Source organism: Necator americanus, chromosome III (assembly GCF_031761385.1).
Source record: "Necator americanus strain Aroian chromosome III, whole genome shotgun sequence".
NCBI classification, from domain to species: Eukaryota; Metazoa; Nematoda; class Chromadorea; order Rhabditida; family Ancylostomatidae; genus Necator; species Necator americanus.
The window spans coordinates 22,183,369-22,208,370 of NC_087373.1; the positions used below are offsets into that span (position 1 = coordinate 22,183,369).

Here is a 25,002-nt window from a genome sequence, read left to right on the forward strand (position 1 = left end):
AAAAACTACAAAGGACTCAGAAGATTGATGGTGTCTCACTCTAACTTTTTTCTTCAACTGAATGTATTCACGACTTTAGCAAAATGTGAACTACTTTTCGATGGGGATTGAGAAAAATATCGGTGATATGTCTAGTAAACGGATAATCTTAAGAAAGAAATGTAAACTAAAATTTCAGATGTAGGATCGGCAACAATTCCTCTATAAGTGGCACAATTCAAAACTGCGTTATTTACGTGAACTTCTGCAATACTAATCAAACATTTTCGTTCTTCAAATTCGACACAATCGTTTGACAAAGATTTTTCCAATAAGGATTTCATATCATGTAGATTTGGATGGTTTTGGACATTTGCAAACGCATTAACTTTCGTCCCGTTATTTTTCTTCCGAAAAAGGAAGCCCAATTTTGCTTGCGGCAATGTCACCCTTAGTTTGGAAGACGAATTGACATGATGATCTATAGTAGGTGGGGAAGTTGATAGGATCAAAATTAGCAAAAGAACACAGGAGAATGAAACTCGGATAATGGGCTAGAGTAATGACAAGTTAATGCATTGATGAGTAGCAGCAATCTTCCAATTCTTAAATCTTGACCTTTCACGAAGAACTATCATCGCGTCATTTCAAGTGAACAACGGACCTAAGGATTCCCCATAATTATGAAATTACCATTGTAAGAGACGTATAAAATAGAGAATGCAGAAGATAGATTTGTTCTCTGACTAAATGTCAAGTATTTTCTAGAAGAGGCAGATGAGAAGGCGAGAGAAACGGTCTAAAGAAATGAGAAGAATGCAATTCCACAGAGAAGATTATGACAAATCGTTAGACCTTTCAAGAACTTGCTCAGAAAAATAGACAAGAGACCAGCAAAGAATCGATTCCGAATATTTTACAGGGCGAAAAATTTAGTTAAGCTGTGGGAGCTATCGATTTTTTGTGGGCATCAAGCGGATGGCCATAGAGCAGCGCTGTACGAGAGCAAGCGGCTGTTGCATACATGGGTGACCGCCTTTTGTTTTCTGCAAAAAAAGCGAGAGGAATCACGGGTCGTACACTTCAGTTTCAAAAATAAAGAGCCGAATTGCCCCAGGAACAGACTGTGGGTGATGGAGTGAGCAAATTGTCGCAAAATTTAGGTAAAGGTCCATAATACTTAAAACTAATGCTATGATATTGCACGCTACATTGTTCTACTTCACACCGTTGGCATGCACCACGAATTGAACTAATGGACTTAGAGTACGCGATTCCTAGCATTTGAACATATAGTGCATTTCGGCTAGCATGTCTTCGGTATCTTTTTTTTGTGCGAAGAGACAAACGCAACAAGCTTCATTTTCAGCTAAACATGTGTTATGTACGAAGGAAAATTAGGAGAAGTTGAGTTTTCCTCCAAAGTCTTAGTTTTTGGAACAATTGTTCGACATTTGAAATATTACTATGAATGGTATAGAATCATCATTAGTTTTTGAGTTTATTCGAAATGCAACAACCAATTTTTGGTTTGACACCTTAATGAAATATTAAGTCAGGTGACTTTTAATTTGAGAAAAAAAGAGGAATCACAGAAATTTGATCTAAACAGCTAAACCGTACTGATAAAGTAGTCGAAGTAAAGAACTAATGGTCAGAAAACAAAAATGATTGATTTTGCATCATCTGTGTAGGCGAGCGTGCGGTGCCATTATTCGAAAACAGACGTCAATTTAGAGCTGAGTGAAAGCTACCTTGGGCTGGTGCAGTTGCATAAGCGGCTGCTGTCGTATCAGTGCACTAGGACCAACGGCTGCGGTCGAGGAGGACGATCTCTAGCTTCACTGGAAGGGCAGAGGAGCGGAGCGATCGAGGATCCCACCTCATCGCAAAAGCTGCTCCATTATGCCGCATCGAACGCAGCCGTTTACGCAAGACCAGGCTTCAGGTCGTCTAAACTCGGCAATAAGTGCTTTACATAGGGTTTTTTTTTCTTTGAATGTATTTGAGTGGCTAATTATATTGATCGAAATGGAAGCGAGTGTTTGGATCTACTTTAGGGACAGGATATTTTGGACACGTGAGTTCTCTAATTTAATTTGAGGTGGTTGTTTAAACATGAGTAATTTGAAATATTGGATTCATGCGAAATCTATACGCAGCGCACCGTGAAATTTCCGGTTTTTGATCTTTCGTAGACAATATAGAGTTCGTGATATGGTTTACGAGTACGAGTGTTGCCACGCTGGCTTCGTAACATGTTTCCCTTAATCGTCCTGAAAAATGGCGTGGGAACTGGACTAGTTCCTACGAGGTACGTCAGAACGCGCCACCTTTGTCCACGCTCCAGATACCTGGGTAGCATATTCATTGGTAATACTCGAATAGGTTGTTGAGCAGATCAGATTGATTCCTTATTATTCGCTCGTGGCCGCGGCGCATATTCAAGGATGGTGCGTTCTAACTCACCTCGTTGGAACTAAAGCTTTTCTCAGGCCGCTTTTCAGGACTATTACAAACATGAAAAGTGGTCATTTCCTTGATCTTAGTAGCCACTGCTTTTGAAAATTCAAATATTTACTTGAATTTGGTTCTGTCCGAAGTAAATCGTGGTTAGTCATGTATGTTAACTAGAAGACAGCTGATAAAACAGCTTAATTTATGACTCTGCAGTGTTTGTGGCGTAGGTTTCAAACCACTGGAAGAAGATTTTGGAGGGAAAATTCTGGAGTCATTTCTAGAGACTAAGAACCTTCGAAGAGGTCGTGAATGGTCCTAAGAAAAAGTGAGGTAGGGCTGGATACCGGAAAAGGAAAATTCTGAACAAATATAGGGAAAGTTTAAAGGACTCCAGGACTAGACTTCTTTATAGTGGGAAAGTTTCTAGAGAAAATGCTATTTCGGCAGAAGTACGAGAGTTATTACAGTTCCCATTGACAGTCTACTCTAATATAAGGCAGTTTTCTTTTGGAAAAAAGGTATTCTTTTGAAACAGTCTAGTAGGCGTTAGGTCATTTCTACTGACATTTTCACACACTACCTACAGAATGTGATTCTCATTCTTAGAGAAGAAATGAGTGCAAGTGAAATCTAAACAGTTACGCACCTTTTGCAGAGTCACACTATGGAAGTTGGCGCAGTGACTAGCTATATGACTAGCCATATGACTGCGATTTGTCTCTAATTTTGTTTTGTGATATTGAAAATATTATGTGATATCTAATATTGTGTAATCTAATACGAAAATATTTTTACTGTAAGCTGTTGGTCAAAACAAATCAGAATTGAGTGCTAGTAGTGAATAGTGGATAACATTAAGATATTAGTTGTTGAATGGTTGGCTTAACACTAGCCAATACTGCCGGTTTAGTATAAACTAGGTAGTTATCTACAAGCTCCGTCAATTCATTTCTGATCTAATTCCAATAAATACCGAGTAGAGATTTATAGAATGAGATGCTGTATTACTAGCATGTGTTACATTTATGGTGCATGGACGTGGACACCTGGACAAATCTTAAAAATTTTGTTTCCGAGAGACACAGATATATTTACCATCTATTTACTCAGAAAAATCTTCATTCAACATTTGGGGCCATGCGTTATAGAATGAGGGTGAAACAACAAAGGAGTTTACATCGTTTCTTTCTTCTTTTTTTTATTATAAGAGCGCCGCTTGAAGATTTTCTCTAGAGAGAAACAAAGTAATTTTCATACTGTTAGAAATAGTAGTTGAGCAAATATCGTTATTCATAAGAAGTATTTGTTTAGAGTAGCAGTGACACAGGCAAACAACAACAACTCTTCAATGTCAAATATTTTGTTCTCACAGTGAATATTTGTTCCTTCATTAAACGGAGGGATCACAGCTAAAGCAAAACGAAGCAGGACGTCTCCTATCAGATAAAACATTTATCATGTACGACATTGCAAATTTCAACACAAGGAGAATATTGAGCAAATAAAAAAAGAACTATGAAGATACATTAGAACAGAATGTCAACAAAGACATGGAGTGGGACAAATTGGGGGAGAGGGCGGGCGAATCGAATCAAGGAGATCACAATGTTCATTCTGCCACCACCCACTGACCGTATGCACAAAAACAGTTCCTTTGTTTTTGTGAAAGTCGTACTGTCACTTGTAAGTACTAGCAGAGAATGTTGGTGGAGACATTAAATACTCGTTAGTTAATGTTTGTATAAAAGGCGTAAATACGTGAAAGGAACAACGAATGCGCTTACACTTACAGATGGTCACAGTAGTAAACGTGTTTAAAAAAATGTAGAAGAGGTTTCAACACTTCAATCGCTACGCTCCAGCGCGGCCGTTTACGCAACTATGTTGCGCTTCATGTCGCTTTGATCTATACACCATTATTCTAGGGTTTTGCACATATTAATCGAATCGAATTAAAGAATGTGATGTGGTTTTCAGATGCGCTTCCCAAGATGGAAATAAATTGAAGAAAGCTGGTCAAATCTCTTCAAAAGATGTTCAATAAAGCTTAAGGATAAATCTTCTTGTAAATGACTGTGGTATGTTCCATCATTTGCCGCGTAACAGTAGTGGTCATGAGCAACCGTGATTCGAAGTGCTCCTGATCCAGAAGGGTCCACTCTCGAATCATCTGGATATAATCAGTATTTTGGGAAGGTAACGCTTATGTGTAAGGCATATCCTACCAAGCGCACTGCAGAATCGTGTGAAAAACTGATCCTTCCGATGTGAGCGAGCTGAAAGCGCACTTGGTTGGGGCCCGCTTCTGCTTCCTCGACGGTCATGAACCCTAAGACAGATGGTGCTTTAGCTCAAACTTAGCTCTTTTGATATAGTTGAAGTTGGAGTTGAAAGAAATCGTAGTAACTTTCTAGGAAGCATCCCGATAGATCTTACATAGCTTTAGGTATTTCAGGTAAGATTCAAGTGAAGAATATGATTTTTCGCTAATCAACATTTAAATTGAGAGTCTAACAATGATTGGGAGAAATATAGTATAAATAATGTTTAAAGAATGTTCATTACAATGGCTAATCGAGCGTTTATTTCTCGAACGAGACGTTGACTGGTCCGGTACAGTGGAATAGAGATAATGTTTAAAGAATGTTCATTACAATGGCTAATCAAGCGTTTATTTCTCGAACGAGACGTTGACTGGTCCGGTACAGTGGAATAGAGACTACATTTAAAGACAGGATATTTCGAAATAATAGAAGAATGTTACTCCACTTCTGCTAGCTCGATAAAAGCTCCGCTCACATCTATTTTTCACTTACTTCCTCACTTATTTTTCATAAAATAGCTAATAGTTTTTGCAAGAACCGAAAATTCTAGAAGTTACAGTGATGGTTTACAAATAGGTTTATATATATATATATATATATATATATATATACTAATGTGAACGTCCGGACTTCCAGACTTTCTTTACAATAAATTGCAAAATCAACCTTTGTATCAAGTCAGTGTGTTTATCCTAGTACTAGTGACCCTATTTATATATATATATATTTATATATATATATATGTATATATATATATACGTATATAAATATATATATATATATACGATAATACTGCATCATGGCACAATCCGACGACTTTGTAGCTGTCGTACCCCAATTTGAAATTTCGTTCCACACACACACACAACACACACACACATACACACACATACACATACATACACATACACACATGCACATACAAACATACACACATACACACATACACACATGCACATACACACATACACATACACACATACACACATACACATACACACACATACACACACACATACACATACACATACACATACACATACACATACACATACACATACACATATATATATACGGACAGATTTGCCCGTCATTATATAGCGAGATGATTTGTATCGAATATTTGAAGCTGAAGTTTGAATGTTCTCCAAATGCAGAATTGACCCGTTTAGAAAAAAAAACTATGAAATATTTGCCTAATTTCATTTAAAAAAAGAAGGAAGCGTTGTTAGAAAAACACAATTATAATTTTACAGAAGATAGCAATACTATTAATTTTCATTGATCAGTGAATGTGAGCGAAGCGAACACCACAGAGAAAAGCGAAAATGCTAGGAAGTAGACTGGCGGAGGAGTACATGGAGGTGAAGCGCAGCACGAACGATAGCCAAAGCTGTGAAACGGTAGCAACGTCTCATTCACTTTTTGCGATATGCAAACTAAGTTACTGCGCGATACTACTCCTCTACTACACAACAATTCCATGATGTGGGTCCCGTCTCACTCCATTTTGCCGCTCTTCAGCGCCAGCGCACCAATCCGATGCACCAGAAACTATTTTATAGCTTTCCGGCGCCGCCTCTCAAATTCGAGAGCCGTCTCAACCTATTCTGGAATTTCTTTTCATACACACACGTGTGTGTACGTGTGTATATGTTTGTCTGTGTGTCACGAAACTCCACATAGGGAGAGAGACATGTCAAACTGCTTCGAACTGGTGCGCCGGCATCGTAGAGCGGTAAAATGATGCAGAAACGGGTCCAACGGCGTAGGGTTGGTGCCCTGGCGCCAAGTAGCGATGAAATCGGGTGAGCTGGGTTCCATGGTGACGGATTTGTGTGCCGCCGGCGTGAAGCTAGATAGCACAACGGGTCAACGGGTGACACGGGTCCAATTAGGTGGAAGTGTGTGGCTTGGTGAAGTAGTATTGCGCAGTAACTTCGTGTGCATGTCGCAAAACGTACAACAAAAGTCACGGGATGCGACGATTCGCCCAATATGAGTGGGATACCCAATCAGAGTGCATAGACTAAACAGTCAACCGCCCAAGCAAAGCTGAACATTAATTCGCAATCAAAAATGAGATGTTGAAGAGTTGAGTTCACTGTTAAATTTCGCTCAAGCATGGCTCTCATCACGTCTCCGTCAACAGTTGTATTTGATGCCAATGGCGGTATCACGCAGTACACCCTAACCAATACAGGACAAACAAACCTCGTTTACAAAATTAAATGCACCAACTTCGAACGTTATCAATTTAACAATCTGGAGGGATTTATTACAGCAGGAGAAACGCAGAAAATTGAAATCATACGAATGGTATGCTTAATCTAATTGTTTTACTGTTTTAAAATCCATGCATCTAATATGTCTCAGAAAGGACCACCAGGAAAAGATCTTTTCTTCTTACACTACGCAGTCGCTCCCCAAGATTCAAAAAATCCACAGGAAATGTGCACTTACGTAAGACCAATAGCTCAAATATATGTACCCATGTATGCGTATCTCTAACTGTTGCATAATGATGTGTACAGCTGCACTGTCTTTTTGAGGAAAAACGTTCCCATAAAAAAACATGGAATATGTGCTAAACGTACATCTTCCTCTGTGGCCGTATATCATATACTCATAGAAATCCACTTACATCTTGTATGGCTGAAGCTCTATAATCATGCCACTTGAACATATTGCGAGAGCCTAATGCTTAGTGTCGGAGGTGTGCTCTGGGTAGATTCCAGGTCCGAACAATCAATTCAAATACTAGTGGTGCCGATGCTCTTCCGAATCCACCTTATAAGATTTTTTTCCTTCTTTTTTGTGTCATCGAAAATAGGTTCTGCTAAAAATGCAGAACTACAAGGAACAAAGTCGAGCTTTAAAAAAACAAGAAAGAGGTCGGAGAAGACCAATCGATCCCTCCTGTCTCCACCACGAAGACGTAACGTACACTATTACACAACATATCCGATTCAACTGTAAACAACTTTATTGTGAGTGAAGAATCAGAAGAGTATATGTATATATCATGATCATGTTCATGATATCATGATCATGATATATGATAACTGGCTTATTTTGTCACGTGTGTGTGACATCTAGCCTATCAAGTTATTACCTTTTGTGATGGATTGTTGGATGAGAACATCTTTCCGCTGTATCTAGGTGACTTATGTATGTTACGTGAATGTGCAAGTTATATAGTCCGCACGTTCCTGCTGGAGCGTATGCTCAAATGTGTTACTACGTCTAGAATAATCACAGCCTCTCCTTCACGAACATTTAGCAATCAGGTTCGCAACTGAGAGAGAATCAGTCCCTATAAATACTATATGGAGAGGTTCATTTATTTAACGGTAGTATGGCTCCACGTCTCCGTCAGTGATATTCGATGCAAACGGCGGATTTCTGCACTACATAAAGGATAAAAAAGGATAAAGTTTCTGGCGTTAATCAGTCCGCTTGGGATGCGCCCCCACGTTCACTTCAATTCAGAATCGTTTGAGGTTTAAGAACGTGTAACTGGCTTATACAATGACTTGCGGTGGTTAGCTGATGTGACAAATCAGTGTTTTTATCCTCCCAGACGAGTCTGGTACCAATTTATCGACCCCGGAGGGAAGAAAGGCTTGGTGAGCATTAGGGAGAATTCGAACCTCCGATCAATTATGCAGGAAGCGGAACCTCTAACCGCTACACTATAGAAACGTCCACGGTTTAGTCAGTGCTGGCACAAAATTGAATAGCGAGATTATGTTGGTAGTTTGCTTCACCCGTATTACCTCCCGTGCTACCGTTGTTAATCGATTTCTTCGAGCGGGCACGAGTAATACTTCAATTTGTCCCGATCGCGTGCAAGTGTTGCCCAGTGGCATCTCTTCTTACGAGGGAATCGAAAAGCATCGAATGTTTCTTGAAGGAGTTGAAGTGAAGAGGTCTGACCATCAGGTCGGCGGTCTTGCTGCGATGCGTTTGATGTCGCGTGGTATCCAGCCGCTTACGACTTTGGTCCAACGGTTGTCGTTAAAGCGCATCACGTGTTCAGGCCACCCAATTTTGCTCTCCATGACAAATACAGCAGCGTCTTTGATTTTCGGTCGGCGACGTAGGAGTGAACTTCGAACCCCTTTTTTCACCAGCGTAAACCGAGTTACTCCTAACACAACACCCTTTCAATTCCGCCTTCTGTGATGCTGATTGTATTTTCTGAAGCATAAGTCAAAACGGGAAGAACGGTGGTGTTGAATAGGTGAGCACAGAGCCGGATGTTGTTAGTCCTCTTCACTTCATCCTCGATGCTCTTGAACGCTTCCTAAGCCAGTAGTTTCCTTCTGCCCAGCTCGGAGGTCAGGTCATTCATCATGTTGATTTCCCGACCTAGATTTTTAGCTGGAGCATTCGGATACATTCGTTCGGTTGAGTTTGAATAGGGCATCAGAAACTCATCCGTTCCTTATAAACATAGTCTTGTCTAGGTTTAGCTGAAGCCCGATTTTTTTTACACACCTCATCAAATTGGGCCAGCATCCGCTCCGCTTGATTGATGTTTGCTGTTATAGGAACGATGTCAATCAGCGAAGCGAAGGTAAATGTAAAAATGGTAATGTAAATGCCGACCGTCAACCTTCATTCCCGTGACATCCCATTTCAATCTTCGCATCGCGTTCTCGAGAACATTTAGGATGAAATTGTGCCACTCTGACGAACCCCTCTCTTCATGTCGATTATGACATCATTGTAGAATGGGGAAATTTTGGTCGCGAAGTTGTTATACAACTCATAAAGTATCTTCGTGTATGGACGACGTAGTTGTCCAAGGCCTCCACGACTGCTTTCGCCTCAAGTGTATCAAAGGCGTACTTCGAATCGATGAAAACGAGACACAGCGGCATCTTGTACTCTCGCAATACTTCTATGAGTTTGAAATTTGTGAGAAAGTTGTATATGTGGTGAATCGTATTGGACCCTTTTTGAAACCCTACTTGCTCGCATGGTTATCCATCGTCTAATATTCTTTCCATCCTGTTTAGGATTACTCTTGTGAAGAGCTTGTAGATGACAGACAGTATGCAGATTGGGCTATAGTTGCCGATGTATTGTGGGTCTCCTTTCTCACACAACAGCTCGGTCTTACTGGTCTTCCACTGTTTAGGAACCTTGCATTCCGATTACCTTCGGAATGACATGTCCATCATGCTTCAGATGGTGAGGCAAGTGGAGATGACTGTCGGAGAGATCTGAGCGGATGTCGTGAATGACTTTTTCTATTCTCCTTTTCGATGCTGTAGTTGTTCGATCTGGGGTCAGGAGAGCCGTCAGTTTTGCTTTATGATTGGGGAGGTTCCGATTGGCGTAACGAATGCTCTATCCCACCTCTGCAGCTTCAGCCAACACTTCTGATCTTCTTTCTTTGAGTTCTTCGTTTATCGCCACTCTGCAAAGCCTTGCAAGCTCGGACGTGAATTCTTGGTTGCCTGCTGCTCGTGCAGCTCCACGCTGACGTATTTACTGCAGAGTTTTCGAAGACAGACTCTCCTGGTGGTTTTGAAACTCTTCGCCTTCATCGTACAGTCGTGAAGATGTCCTACAAGTTGTTTATTTTTTTTCCAAAAGTCGGCTAGCGTAGCGAAAAGATCCCAGTTAATGATAGCTCTAGGATTTCGCTCTCTGAACTTGGCGGCCTTCTCTTCTCTCCTTGTGAAAGAAAGTCTTCCTCGGAGGAGACGATGGTCCGATCCCGTATAAAACTTTGGCACAACAGCAACGTCCGTCAGGCAGAACCTTTTATTGACGATGATGTGGTCTATTTCATTACGGTACCCTCTACCGGGTGACTCCCACGTTCAGCGTAGAGAGGAGGGCTTCTGGAATTGCGAGTTCCCATGGATGGTCTTAGTCGTCATGATGAACTCGGAAAGCCTCTCTCCCTGCTCATTCCATTGAACAGTGGGTTCCAATGTGAAGTTCTTCTGACATTCTTTTGGAGCCAACTTTGACGTTGAAATGGCCAATTATGATCTTGTAGAATGATCTTCTCGGTAGAACTTCTCCAGGTCCACATAGAAGGTTTCGACTGCTTCTTCTTCGTAGCTTGATGTTGGAGCGTAAGCGACGAAGATAGTCAAAGCTGGGGTTGGACTACATCTGATCATCCGCAGACGTTCGGTTCGGGTCGTAAGTTGTTTGGAAGGGTCTCTGCCATATTTATGTTGACCAGGACAACAACTCCAACAACTCCTCTGCTGTCACATGTTCCTAAGAACAGTTCTTCTCCACTTTCATATACGGCTTTCATATACGCGTTGATAGGGTGACGTCGTCTCGTCTCGGTCAGCCCGATGACGTCGTACTTAACTTCTTGGGTTACATCATCAGATCCTCGATGACCGCTTCCGATGCAAGCGTACGTGCGTTATAAGTACAGACCGTCATCCTAGTCCTTTTCCGTTCACATGACTTTCCTGGTGCTACCGTACCAAGCTTTCCTCCGGAATCAGCAGACTCCTTTTTTATTACTGTGATATGCGTAAAATTTCAAAACCCATGGGCAGCATGAAAGCCTCTAGTCCCATGAGTTTTGGGAGAACGTTGCGTTCTTCCAGAGTGGACATGTGGAGCTTATTTGTTGGAAGCGACTCCAAACCGTCTCCCTTGCACCTCCCAGTCACTTGAATGCAGGCTTTTGGCCGGACCGGCGTGCGGGATGCTGTACTGTTATGAGGTGATCCTGGCACACCGGTAACAGGAAGTCCATCCCCTAAATCCACCTGCGTCTCAGCGCAGGTACAAAGTCGTTTTTGGTCCACGATTAGCCCCTTATCCGCCACCTTTAGATGCACTACGTAGCCTTGCCACTGACCGGCTGTGCATACATTGGGGCAAAATAATATGAAGCAGGGTGCAGTTACGTACGCAAAGCGCTCGAAGCGGTGCGGCCTACCGGTAGGACCACAGGAAGATCTTTGCTAGCACCTCTCGCAGCTGAAGTTCGCGATGGTTCCACTTCAATTCCAACCGCTCTCTCCTCCGCGCCGCTTTGAGCGCAATCACCTACACAACTACACCGTCCTTCATTTCGTTTTGACTCGACTGTAGTTCAAATATAGATTTCGCATGCGCTTCCTGGGAAATATTTGAAAGATTAGGTTCTGTACATAAGTACATAAGTAATAAAGGGATGAAATGCATTTCCTATAGAATGCGCAACACCCTGCCAGCTCCTCTAAATACAACGTGCGTGTAAAGTGCGCCAACGCTTTCACTTCAATTCGAAATCGTTCGTAGTTTACGAACGCGTGACTAGCTTCCACAATAACTGGCGGAAGCTACTTGTTGCAAGTGAGTTCCCATTGTTTTCATCCTCTCAGACAACGATGGTACCAATTTATTTATCCCGGAGGAATGGAAGGTTTGGCTGCGCTAAAGAGGAACAAACTGTGTGAGTTGGGGACTAGAGACTTAGGGATTTTATCACCCTAATTGAACAGACCAAAAAGCGGTGGTTCAGTGGAGTATCTTTATTATGTGAATACAGGTGAGCAGAACAATTGCCAGCAATGCGATCGAAATAAAAGAGTGGGCAGAGCGTTGTCTGCCACACTCTTGGACAGTACAAGTAGTATATAGGCGAAAATAACCATAAAAGCGATCGATACTTTATACCACGTTTTCATCCTCTCAGACAACGATGGTATCAACTTATTGATCCCGGAGGAATGGAAGGTTTGGTTACGCTAAAGAGGAATCATCGCTCAACCATACACAACCACTTTTTTTTTACTTAGCAGCGAGAAAATGTTTCCGCCTACGCAGCGTTATCAGTACACGTGCAGCGCAGCGGAGAATGTTCTTCTGTTGGTGTAGCGGTTAGTGGTTCCGCTTCCCGCACGATCGATCGGATGTTCAAATTCGCCCTAATGCTGGCGCATCCCAAACGTATTGTTTAACGCCAGACACTTTATCGTTTATCCTTTAGGTGTGACCTGAACTGTGATGCATTTGCATAAGTGGTTGCGCTGGAAGTGGCGCTGCAGAACTCTCGTTCATGTCCGCGGCTGATAGCGGACGTCCTAATGCGAACGCTACCACTCGCTTCAATCTGTATTGACTTTTTGTCTCTGTGGCTCTGTGCGTCCCAGAAATATTAATCCCAAGGTTACGTGGCTTTCTTACGAGATCAAAGGAAAATAACTTCAGAAAAAATCATCAGATTTCTCTTGAGATTAATTTTGGATTTTTCTGTATGATATTTCAGCCCATTTGTAAGTGCAGACTTTTCTGAAGGATAGGTTGAGAACAACAATACCTCTGAAGGTAACTAGAGCACCAAAAAAGCAGAACCACTCGAAAATCCCATTCGAGGAATGTTTCAAGGCAAAAGTCTAAAAACTAGCACCACAATTACGAGATGTCTTCGGGAGATGGTTGTTTATCCCGAGAGTAGAATGTCGGTTGCTTATCCCGAGAGTAGAATGTCTCTTATTATTAAAGGCATCACTCCACGAATCTGAGGTGTTACGGATTTCAGGTGGAGTATTCTTATAAGGGATAGTAGATTATGGAGAGGAGGGTGATTACGTCCATTTCTTCCTACTTGCCGTAAAAAACGGCCCGAAAGATACGGCTTCAGGCGTTCCGGCGCACTATTTTCAACAGGGAGTTCGACTGGAGCGCGCCAGCCTTGTGCATCTTCCGGGCCGTTTTTTTACGGCAATTAGGAAGAAATGGACGTAATCACCCTCCTCTCCATAATCTACTATCTCTTATAAGAATACTCCACCTGAAATCTGCACCACCTCAGATTCGTGGGGTGATGCCTTTAAAAGCTGCAGAAAAGAGCAGCGTCACTGGGTCAATGTAGCGTTTTGAATTTCAAACGAAAAATAGTTAGCAATATCCAGCAGATCTTTGAAAATGTCCTTAAGAAAATCTGTTTAATCGAAAGTTTGTCGAAAACTTAGCTTGCATTTCAGGATCAGCGCGTTTGGCATGGTTGTGATTGATTCCAAAGATCATATAGCAAGCACTACATTCCATCGCTGAGCTTTGTTCCACCCACGGTCTTAGCTTACATCTTTACGTAAATAAAAATAGGTATTTGTGGTAATGTAGCATGATTATGATATGTTGAAACTAGGATAAGACATAGTAATCATAGTTATTCCCAAATAGTTCCTTAGTAGCTAAATCTCGGAAGCAATTCGTACATAACTTCGAGGTTCATACAAAGGACACATTGCGGTTTCCACCACATTTCTGTAACCTCTCATTAAGCATCAATTAATTAGGAAAATGCTACTTGCCGTTGCTCATTGCAGTTGTAAGCGAGACGATATCTACATTAGCTTTCTCGTTACGATTCAGTGTGATGTAGCCATTCTCGCTGTGGATTTCTACCAGCTCGTTCTCGGGTACACTGATATCCCATGCAAAAGCACTTAATGCAGTGTGATGTCGGCAACAGTTCACAAATACTAGCCAAGTTACCAGAAAAGGCAAGTACGTGTAGTTCAGTGACGGCTTTCCTTTTCTTGTGATATCGCTGATTGAAATGTCAATTTGTTCTCCATAAGTGAATTTGGGAATCGTTGGGAAAAAGGCTTTGCCTCCAAATTCTGACCTCCACCTGCAAAACTTTCAACTTTCGCTCAGTACCGCTCTCGGTATTACTAACACGACGTGTCGAAAGGCGACGGGCACTGCTGCTCTGCAAGCCGATCAGTGCTGCGATACTCTCAAAGAGAGTCACGTCAAAGCGCAGAGCACCTGCATCCGCCTTCGCCACAGACCCGCAGCGTTAGCTTGACCTGGGACATTCGTCACCTACTTTGCAGCGAGTTATGCTTTCTTACCTGCCGATCATCCAGGCTATTGATTTCAACTCTTTTGGCAGTCTTCTCACGTCGAATGCTGAACACTCAAAATATATGAGATAGATAAGGCCTGCATTCTCCAAGCGACGTTGGTTTCAATGACGATCTTTTCGAAAACATGAACATGTAGTCGACGTGAATAAATTCGCACCTGCATCCACGGGAACCAATCCGTCACAAGCCTGACACATACGTGGACAATGTTCCATGACTAGGCCTGGTTCATCACATGTTGACCGATTCGAAACAATCTAAACAAATGTTACATACTTCCCCTTTCCGGGCGAAATCAACATTTGCAACATTCTGGGGATATTTTCTGAAAAGCTCTTTCTGACTTTCCTCCCTCTATTTATTCTTATGCGATGAATTTGTTCCGTGTAGCACTGACAGTGTTATTACCTCCCAGTGTCTTTGTACCTCTGTTGCTTATGGTACCACTTCCGCATGTGCATCGCGTACTCCTCATCGACACAGGATCAACAGAAGAGAAAAAAAATTTGTTTCTTCGCTCTTGTTCTTGAATATGTAAGCCCATTTGCATAGAGTTTGGAATATATTCAGTTAAAACTTTAAACAACTTGACATATGAGAACTTTGTCTTCAAAAAAGGTTTATTTCCAGAGGAAAATCAATATTCCGATTTGTTTGATGGATTATATGTTGTGGTCTAGTCCGTTGAAATATCCGAGTCTACCCTTGACGGTGCTCTCGAAGCGAGACTAGTTGTTCTTTCTTAAAGGCATCACCCCACGAATCTGAGGTGGTGCAGATTTCAGGTGGAGTATTCGTATACGGGATGGGAGATTACGGAGAAGGGGGTGATTCCGTCCAATTCTTCCTAATTGCCGGAAAAGACGGCCCAGAAGATGCGGCGCCGCACAATACTGGCGCGCTTCAGTCGAACTCCCTGTAGAAAATAGTGCGCCATAACGCCTGAAGCCGTATATTCCGGGCCGTTTTTTAATGCAATTAGGAAGAAATGGACGGAATCACCCTCCTCTCCACAATCTACTATCCCTTGTAAGAATACTCCACCTAAAATCTGCACCACCTCAGATTCGTGGGGTGATGCCTTTAAGCAAAATATATCACTTACCTTTATTCACTCGGTAGATGGTTGTGACACGTATTAACATAATTAGAAAACTGACCACAGAAAACTAAGTAACCTTCTATATGAAGAAGAATTTTCAATTCGCTTTCGACATTTCGCTTATCTGATGCGGATACCTTGCTTAATAAGTAGATAAAAGCCAGCAGAAAAGAAAAACGTTAAAATATCACTTCAAACATAAACAAACACTTAATACTTTGAGAATTATCCATTGATCTCCTTGATAACACGACATTTTTGTGGTGTCGGCATTGCTACTTTAGACTACGACCGTCAACACCCTTTTCCAAACTTCTTTTCTCGGGCTAACTTCTCGACACCTCCTCCTGTAACTGAACACTACCAGAGTCGAGGAAATTTTATTTTTCAATTGTTGACAAAACAAGGAAAAACATCAGGATATCTGCAAGATTTGACAAGGGATGACTAAATTAGCAAACCCAACAATTATTTTTGTGGATATTAAGAAGCAGAACACTTACTTTGAACAGATGTTTGTGCCGATACTGTGAGACGTAGGCTTCTCGAAAGACTCTTTGGGAGAAGGCCGGCTAAGAGGCAATTGTTAAGAAGAATGTCTAAGAATCGCCTGCTGGGCCTGGAATTCTTAAAGGAGCATGTCCGCGGAAGGGGAGAGGGCAGTACATCAGTGGACGTCGATTGTACGAAGCGAAGAAAACATGTACGACCCCTTTGACAGTGTTAAAATAACCTACATTGAAGTCATCTTGGTTTCCTTTTTGATGTTAAACAAAGACTTTCAATTACTGCCGAGGACAAGTGGTGGAATGGGGGTGCATCTCACCACTCCAGTCGGCAAAATTTATGGAATTATCAAAGAACACGCGCATAAGGAAATTTTGAATAATCGACCTTCGATTGGAGCCCCAAATTCCAAGCTTATAACGACCCGAAGAATTTTAATCAAAATGTTAAGAATTACATGTAGGAAAAACGCATTGCTATGATACAGTTGAGAGTTGAGGACCTGGATATAAACACTTCCGAACATTTTTGGGATGGAGACATGGCGTCCGACGCGATGGGTCGGCTGAAGAGGCAGCTGCATTTGAAGAACTTTGGTAAGCAATGTGCTCAAGTGAAGGAAAAGTGATCGAAGCCTTCTTGGTAAAGTGACTTTTTTGAAAAATTTTTTGAAGCACTGGTATCCACGTCCTAAAATTTTATTTCAAAACCGAATTATAATGAATCATATTATTATAAACTATCTATGTATTCTGTGTGTATGTGTATACGATTGAATGACTAGATAAATTGCAAAATATTACATTTAGTTTCAGGCGTAGGACGGTACAGCCCCGACATTTTGTTTTGAAAATGTACAACGCGCTGACAATCTGATAATGGGACGTCGCAGGTTCGAGATCCCGCTAAGTCAAATTTTTGCAAATAAGTTGGAAATTCGAGACCACTTCTGAAAGATGTAGAATTTAATTATACGTAGTTTTCAGCAGTCTAAAAGTGGATTTGTTGGAATTTAATCACCAAAAAAGCTCAGATTCCGTGCACATTGGTACGTCTGAGAGATAGCATATAACTTCCTGATAAGAGGGCCAAGAGAGATATTCTAGGTAGTTTTTCAGAGAAGAAGGTTTGCCCTAGAGAATGGTTACATCGCTGTTTTTTAGACCTTCTAGTTCCTTTGGAATTTAGATGAAAGGAAAAGTAAACTCTTGCGACTTTTTGTTGACTTCGATCTGAATTTTAAGAGAACCAGACGTTGCGGAATGGAGAAATTCTGCATATGGGGATTTCCTTAGTCCTGAACTCCATACAAAAATATGAGTGATTTATTAAGATTTGCTCGTGTGCTAAGAATTCCATGGTCTTAAACAACGTCTCATAACTTGGGGCAACTTGATACTATGCAAATTCTCTTCTAGTATGTTGTAGCTGAGGATATTCTCTATCAGAGTGTACATTTAAAAAATTCCAGGCATTGGGTTTTCTAATTTTTTGATGGGATCAAGACGGAGAAATGCCATTTTTCCCGCCTCTGTCTAATCAAAATTCGAAAAAGACAGGATTTGGGGAAAAACAACGACATGACAGTTTTGTACGGCAAACCTTCGCCTCTGAAACGCTATTTGGAATTTTCCTTTTGGATTTCCTATGGCAAAGTTACTCGCAATCTTCCATACCTAACATTGTGCACAGACTCGGGTTTATGTGATCATTAAATTACATTAATTACAATTTTAAACTGCTGATAACTACGTATAACTAGATTCCTCATATTTCAGATGTGGTCTCACGTTTCTAACAATTTTGTTGCAGAAATTGGATTCAATAGAGTGTCGAACCTGCATCGTTCCATGTCGAAGCAAAGTGTTGAATTTTTAGTCTTTTTCCGCTGTTTTTCTGTAATTCGCATGCATATGCACCCGACTCTTCTCTTTTCATATTATGTGCTTTAATAAGTATTTTAAAACACTTTGTAGATTCCATAAATAAGAATAAAAATTTTTCAATACCATTATTTGAAAATCATTTCAGTAATTTTGCTTCTTCTACTACTTGGTATTTCTTCGCTTCTGTCAGCTACCGATTTTCTCATTTGCCACTTGTTTCTCGGCTTCTTTCTGACTTTAGCTTATCGAAAGAAACAAGAAATTAGCATTATATTGAAAAGAGAGCAACCGTGACCTGTCACAGCAATGTTGGATATCCAAATTTGCCCAATTATTCAGGAATGAAGGAAGAAACCAAAACGAGTATTTCTTTTTGGCTGTTGTATACGCGTAAGTCGATAAAGATGTTGGAGAAGTTTACTTCCACACAACAGTAGTTCATTCCATCTCATTGGCTAGTGGGTACAATTAAAAATTCTGCACCAGTAAATTCGTTGTCTCCAAATACCTTGATTTAGAACATTAGCTTAAGTACGATTTTGATTTTGCGGTGTAGAAGAAAGTTTTCTTCTGATTAGCTCTTTTTCGGCAGAACCAAAAAGAAAAGCATCACTGCAAAGAGCACGTCTTGGTCATTGAGAATCTTACCTTTTTCATGACTCCAGGTGCTTACATTAATCTTAATTAATTATTCTACTTATCCTTGATTTCCCTTTTTTTGTAGTTGAGCAAAATAGGCTGAAAGAGAGAATCTAGCGATTGTGAAAAAGACCAAACTGAAGAAACTCAATGATCTTTCAAAGAAACTAGATCGCGAGTCTGCGGAGAAAATGAATCAATGTCCAATAATATAAGGGGAGATGGCCCTTATAATATTGGACATTGATTCATTGATCATTCATTGATTTTGAAGGTCAGAAGAAATCTTCTGACCTTCACCACTTTTAGAAAAAATAAATAAACGAACCAACACCTAACAGCTTTATATTCCAGAAATAGCGCAAAGATGATTCGCAGGAAAGCGGTGGTGTGCGCCCAGAACAATCTCAATAGCCTTAGATTTGTTGTGCTGAAAGTGACAAAAGGCAAGAGTTCCATTTCGCGTGATGCAATTCCACAGGTGTGAAAGGTCACGATGACCAAAAACTTTGATTGCTGACTTCAAATCATTGTTTCCGAAGGGGAAGAGGAATATAATTATAATGGGTAAAGTGGATTACTATTGGGGAAATATGAGTAACAAAAGTGTATTTTCCAGAAACGAATCTCCGCGATAATCTGGGAAACTTTCTGATTGTACTTCTTTTTCTGATGCAAAAAGGACTCCGGCGACTACGAAAAAATATTTATATGCCCTCTTGTTGCCGTCCGTTCAAAAGCAGAACAGCATCAATTCAAAGTCTATCGAGTGTGGAAAAATCTGTAGATTTCGATGTCACTTTTCTGCATTCCTCGTGGTTTTTAATCCACTTTTGAAAAATTAGATGGATATCTTAATAATCGCCTTTTATGGTCATTCTCGCTTTCTGCCCTTCCTGCTAAAGAAAATTGAAAACTGAGAAAGAACTTAGAAGAAAATACAGAAAAATGAAAACAGAAAAACCGTCAAAGATTATGAGATGAATTTTGAGACCACTTTTTGGTTTTGCTTGGTAGAAGTATCCTCTTGTGGACCTAGTTGGAACTTTCATTGAAAATTTTTTTCGATTATATATTTTATACAAAGCTCTAATAGCAAGCAAAAACAAATTGCACCTCATTATGAGAACACCGAAGCGCTTGTTCAACAGCAATCGTTAACTGAAAGCAGCACCGAGATGGTAGAGAATAAAGCTCAACATTTGAAAGCAACATATTACGAAATTAACAATGTTGGAATCTGTCTAGGACGATAGAGTAAAGGTTATACATTATGAGTATGAGTGTAACGTTCAATCCCTCTTAATCATTCTGGAAGACGGCGGTGGAAGTGGCTTTCCTTTATAAGTTTTCGAGCACGAAGCACCTCTGTCTATGCGATGGTTCCTTCAGCATTATTCATTAATTTTACTTCACTAGGTTGTTGGGGAAACCTCATCGGTTAGCGTCCTCTCGTTCAAATGCGGCGCGCGTGTAGGGTTGGCGCTTTCTAGGGTGCTTCGTAGGAGCATTCGTGCAGGAAAGCCATTTCCAATGCAGTTTTCAGAACGATCAGGAGGAATTGACCGTGGTCATTCATCGTAATCGAATCCACACCATTAACTCTCTTCTCATGGAGAAATCCCAATTTCGTCGTATGCTGTTCTTAGTACAACTTATACTGCTAAGTAATGGAACGCTTCGTTAAAAGGTTGCCGCACTACACTTGGTTGATTGCCGTTGTAATTACAACCTAAGAAACCAACGAATGTGAGAGGCACAGCAAAGTTAGGATTTTTGCCATGGAAACATGAAACATCTGTAGGGAGAACAGAACTCGGCTATATTAAGAAATTCTTCATTGGTTTGGATGTTTGATGGTAACAAATGACTTTTATCATTTGTCCGCTCTATTTTGTATTGCGTCCGCAAATCAGGAATTATACTGTTGTTGATGGCATTCATATTTGTGCACATTGCTATTCATTCCTTCATGAATTTCTCGGAGAGAGATTTCGCGTAAACATCAAATATTTTGTGGGGCTGAGAATCCATTCTCTTAACTGTGTAATTTTTGTTCTTTTGAGCGAGTGTACAAGCACTCCCGTGATTTTTGATGGGACAAACATTCGATTGTTGTAATAAATCCTTTCTTTGTTCCCTTGAAGATAATTTTAACATATCTAATGTAAACACACAAAAAATATTCTTTAACATATCTGATGTAAACACACAAAAACTCTTCGCTTACCCAGGCAGCACAATTCATGTCAGTATCTCGGCATTTGCTCAACCCCATGGCGGAATTTAGACAGATGATAAAAAGTAGAAGATTGAAAGAAGAAAACATCTGTAAAGAAAGATATTTGGAACAAAATGCATTCATCAATGGGCGTCGTCTGAGTAATGTGCTTAATGGCAAGTTACAAAATACAGGAGAAAAAAGTTCTAGATAAAAAGAGATTAGGATTGAATGTTATTTTTCCACGAGGTCAATAGCAGACATTAAAGATGTTCGTAGCTAGGCAGTACTTTTAACGTACATAATAATAACCCTAGAGTGTTCTCTAGCTGGAAAAACGTATGTCATTGAAGAATGAAGACAACAACTCTGGTTAGCCTTCCCTCTTCGAGTCGAAACCAGTCCGACCTGGATCGAACTCCGAGGGAATCATTGCATAACAACTTCTTCGCAATTTGTACGTCATTTGAGAACCTAAAAGCAAATCCATAGCTTCCCTTGCAATCCCTACCAATGGTTACATTCCCGTAGTTTCTTCCTCACACCAACGGAACAAGTGAAGATGACCTTGTCTTTGCACACAAAAGCATACAGTTCATAAGCAGAAGAACGATTCAAAAAGAACAAACCAAATTCATAGCTGTGAAAGTATAAAGGATAAAGGATAAAGTGACTTGCGTTAATCAATCCGCTTGGAATGCGCCCCCACCTTCACTTCAATTCAGAATCGTTTGACGTTTACGAACGTGTAACTGGCCTATACAATGACTTCGGTGGCTAGCCGATGTGTCAAGTCAGTGTTTTTATCCTCTCAAATAAGTCTGGTACCAATTTATCGACTCTGGAGGGATGAAAGGCTTGGTGAGCACTAGCGCGGATTCGAATTTCCGATCGATCGAAGCGGAACCTCTAACGGCTACACAACACCTGCCCCTACGTTTCACAGTAACCCAGAAATTTATGAACATGTACACTGCATGAGTTAAGTATGAAACGTTAGGAAAGATCACAAATTTAAATAAACTTAAAAAATCAGAAGAAAAATTGGTAAAGGACGCAACGAACCTGAAATCGCTATAGAACCTAATGGGTTCGGCTTCATTGAGTTAAAAATTGGATGGAGCTCCTTCAGCCAAATGAAAGGCACTCAGCAGTTTAGGTTCCACTTTTGCATATAAAGTACTGTGTTTGTAGTGTTTTGTAGACAGTGTCACACAGATCCGACAAGTTTTGAGAGCCGACAAAAAACTGTAACTACGTGTATCTTGAACCAATTTCAATATGAAAAACTCAAGAAATTCTCAATAAAATTATTAGCCACAGAGCGATGATGTGAACATCAATATTAAGGAAACCAATTTGTGCTGACTCTTTCAAATGTACTGCAAATTATGTTGATAACGGTAGCGATTTAGTAGTGGTAGTACATCTCAGAAAGAAGAATAAACACTACAAAATGCAGCGCTCTTTCTTTGCATATTTTTGATAAATGATGCTTCAACATCAGACAACTTTTTAAAACACATGTTAAGTCTGCTGACGATGACCAAGCACTCATCCGGCCAATCCCTACAGCACTAACAACAATTTACAAAGATTACCCACCAATAATCCCACTTCTAACGTTAATTCCAAAAAGTTTTGGCTCATATTTGCAAGATAATATTATATGTAGCAACATTTATTTGTCTATATGGAACACCTTTGTTATATAAATTGATGGAAACTTTTCGTGTGTGAAATATTCTATCACTTTTTCCTAATCTTAATCATCATGAGTAAGCAAAGAATTGGTAGTAATACATGCACAGAAAAGAGCAAAATTCCTATAACACAGAATGTTCGCTGAATGCTTCTTATGTGCTGGGTTTTCCAGTGTTAACAAATGCTAATAAAACGTCGAGTCACAACCCGCAGAGCCTGCCTTGAAAGTCACAAAGGGATGTGCGAAGCGGCCCTTTCGTCTCCAACAAATGGTGAGTATCGACAACCTTTTTGGATCGCAGTTTCCGCGTTCGATAGCCACCAAAATAGTAGAGCCGAAAGCAAAGAGAGACAGTGCAAGTTTGGATGTGACTTTGCTATCGCTAACAGCGAAAAGACAATAACTCCAATCCAAAATGGTCAAGATAAGATTTCTTTCCCATCAGTAGTTTTTGTTAACATTTCACGAGAGATCTAAAGTTTTGATTGCAGGAAAATGCTGACATTCCGCGCTATCGACCTTTCTCAGTGCCTTTTTGTGCTACATATAAGACTGCATTTTGCGAGGACTGCAGGAGGTTCTACATCTTCTGTTCTGCAAAAGGTCAATCGAGGTTATTTTGCCCCTTATCCGCCACCTGGGGATGCACTACGTAGCCTTGCCACTGACCGGCTGTGATCCCTCTAGTAGTACAGCCGGTCAGTGGCAAGGCTACGTAGTGCATCCCTAGGTGGCGGATAAGGGGCTAATCGCGGACCAAAAGCGACTTTGTGCCTGCACTGAGACGCAGGTGGATTTAGGAGATGGAATTGCTGTTACTGCTGTACCAGGATCGCCTCATAATAGTACTGCATCCCGCACGCCGGTCCGGCCAAATGCGTTCAAGTCACGGCGAGGTGCAAGGGAGGCGGTTTGGAGTCGCCTCCCTTGCACCTTGAGGCTTGCATGTTGCCCATGGGTTTTAAAATTTTGCAAATGTCACAGTAATAAAAAAAGAGTCTCCTGATTCTGGAGGAAAGCTTGGTACGGTAGCACCAGGAAAGACGGGTTGCAGGAGTCATTTAAACGGAAAAGGATTAGGATGACGGTCTGTACTTATAACGCACGTACGCTTTCATCGAAAGCGGCCATCGAAGATCTGATGATGTAACCCAAGAAGTTAAGTACGACGTCATCGCGCTGACCGAGACGAGACGACGTCACCCTATCAACGCGTATATGAAAGCCGTATATGAAAGTGGAGAAGAACTGTTCTTAGGAACATGTGACAGCAGAGGAGTTGTTGGAGTTGTTGTCCTGGTCAACACAAATATGGCAGAGACCCTTTCAAACAACTTACGACCCGAACCGAACGTCTGCGGATGAGCAGATGTGGTCCAACCCCAGCTTTGACTATCTTCGTCGCTTACGCTCCAACATCAAGCTACGAAGAAGAAGAAGTCGAAACCTTCTATGTGGACCTGGAGAAGTTCTACTGAGAAGATCATTCTACAAGATCATAATTGGCGATTTCAACGTCAAAGTTGGCCCCAAAAGAATGTCAGAAGAACTTCACATTGGAACCCACAGCGTTCAATGGAATGAGCAGGGAGAAAGGCTTTCCGAGTTCATCTTGACGACTAAGACCATCCATGGGAACTCGCAATTCCAGAAGCCCTCCTCTCTACGCTGAACGTGGGAGTCACCCGGTAGAGGGTACCGTAATGAAATAGACCACATCATCGTCGTTAAAAGGTTCTGCCTGACGGACGTTGCTGTTGTGCCAAAGTTTTATACGGGATCGGACCATCGTCTCCTCCGAGGAAGACTTTCCTTCACAAGGAGAGAAGAGAAGGCCGCCAAGTTCAGAGAGCGAAATCCTAGAACTATCATTAACTAGGATCTTTTCGCTACACTAGCCGGCTTTGGGAAGATTCCGCAATGGACAACATCGATAAGGAATACGACCGGCTCGTTGAACACCTTCACGACTGCGCAAAGAAGGCTGAGAGTTTTAAAACCGCCAAGAGACGTCTGTCTCTTGAAACTCTTGAGCTGATACGCCAGCGTGGAGCAGTTGGAGCCGCAGGGAACCAAAAACTCACGTCCGAGCTCGCAAGGCTTTGCAGAGAGGCGGTAAAGGAAGACCTTAGAGAGAAGAGCAGAGGTGCTGGCTGAAGCTGCAGAGGCGGGTAAAAGCATCCGCTATGCCCGTCGAGACTCCGCCGGTCGAACGACAAGGATGACTGCTCTTCGGAACCCGAAGGGAACAGCCACTGCATCGAGAAAGGGAATGGAGAACATCATTTACGACTTCTACTCTGACCTCTTCGACAG

General features: G+C 41.2%; 3 protein-coding genes across 3 annotated transcripts; 2 read left to right on the plus strand and 1 right to left on the minus strand.

The window, feature by feature from the left end:
* Positions 1–4,486: 4,486 nt before the first annotated feature.
* Positions 4,487–14,841, minus strand: RB195_010489 (uncharacterized protein; the record flags this gene model as incomplete). Its single annotated transcript, XM_064191525.1, has 6 exons — positions 4,487–4,609; positions 4,665–4,768; positions 14,063–14,196; positions 14,263–14,385; positions 14,612–14,669; positions 14,784–14,841. The coding sequence occupies 6 exons, from the start codon at positions 14,839–14,841 to the stop codon at positions 4,487–4,489; spliced, it is 600 nt and encodes a 199-aa protein (XP_064049108.1).
* Positions 9,557–9,943, plus strand: RB195_010490 (uncharacterized protein; the record flags this gene model as incomplete). Its single annotated transcript, XM_064191526.1, has 2 exons — positions 9,557–9,709; positions 9,791–9,943. 2 exons carry the CDS (start codon positions 9,557–9,559, stop codon positions 9,941–9,943), a joined length of 306 nt encoding a protein of 101 aa, XP_064049109.1.
* A 9,765-nt stretch (positions 14,842–24,606) lies between the features above and the next one.
* On the plus strand, positions 24,607–24,843 carry RB195_010491 (uncharacterized protein; the record flags this gene model as incomplete). The annotated part of the gene is made up of 1 exon (XM_064191527.1): positions 24,607–24,843. The coding sequence occupies one exon, from the start codon at positions 24,607–24,609 to the stop codon at positions 24,841–24,843; it is 237 nt and encodes a 78-aa protein (XP_064049110.1).
* Between the last annotated feature and the right edge of the window lie 159 nt (positions 24,844–25,002).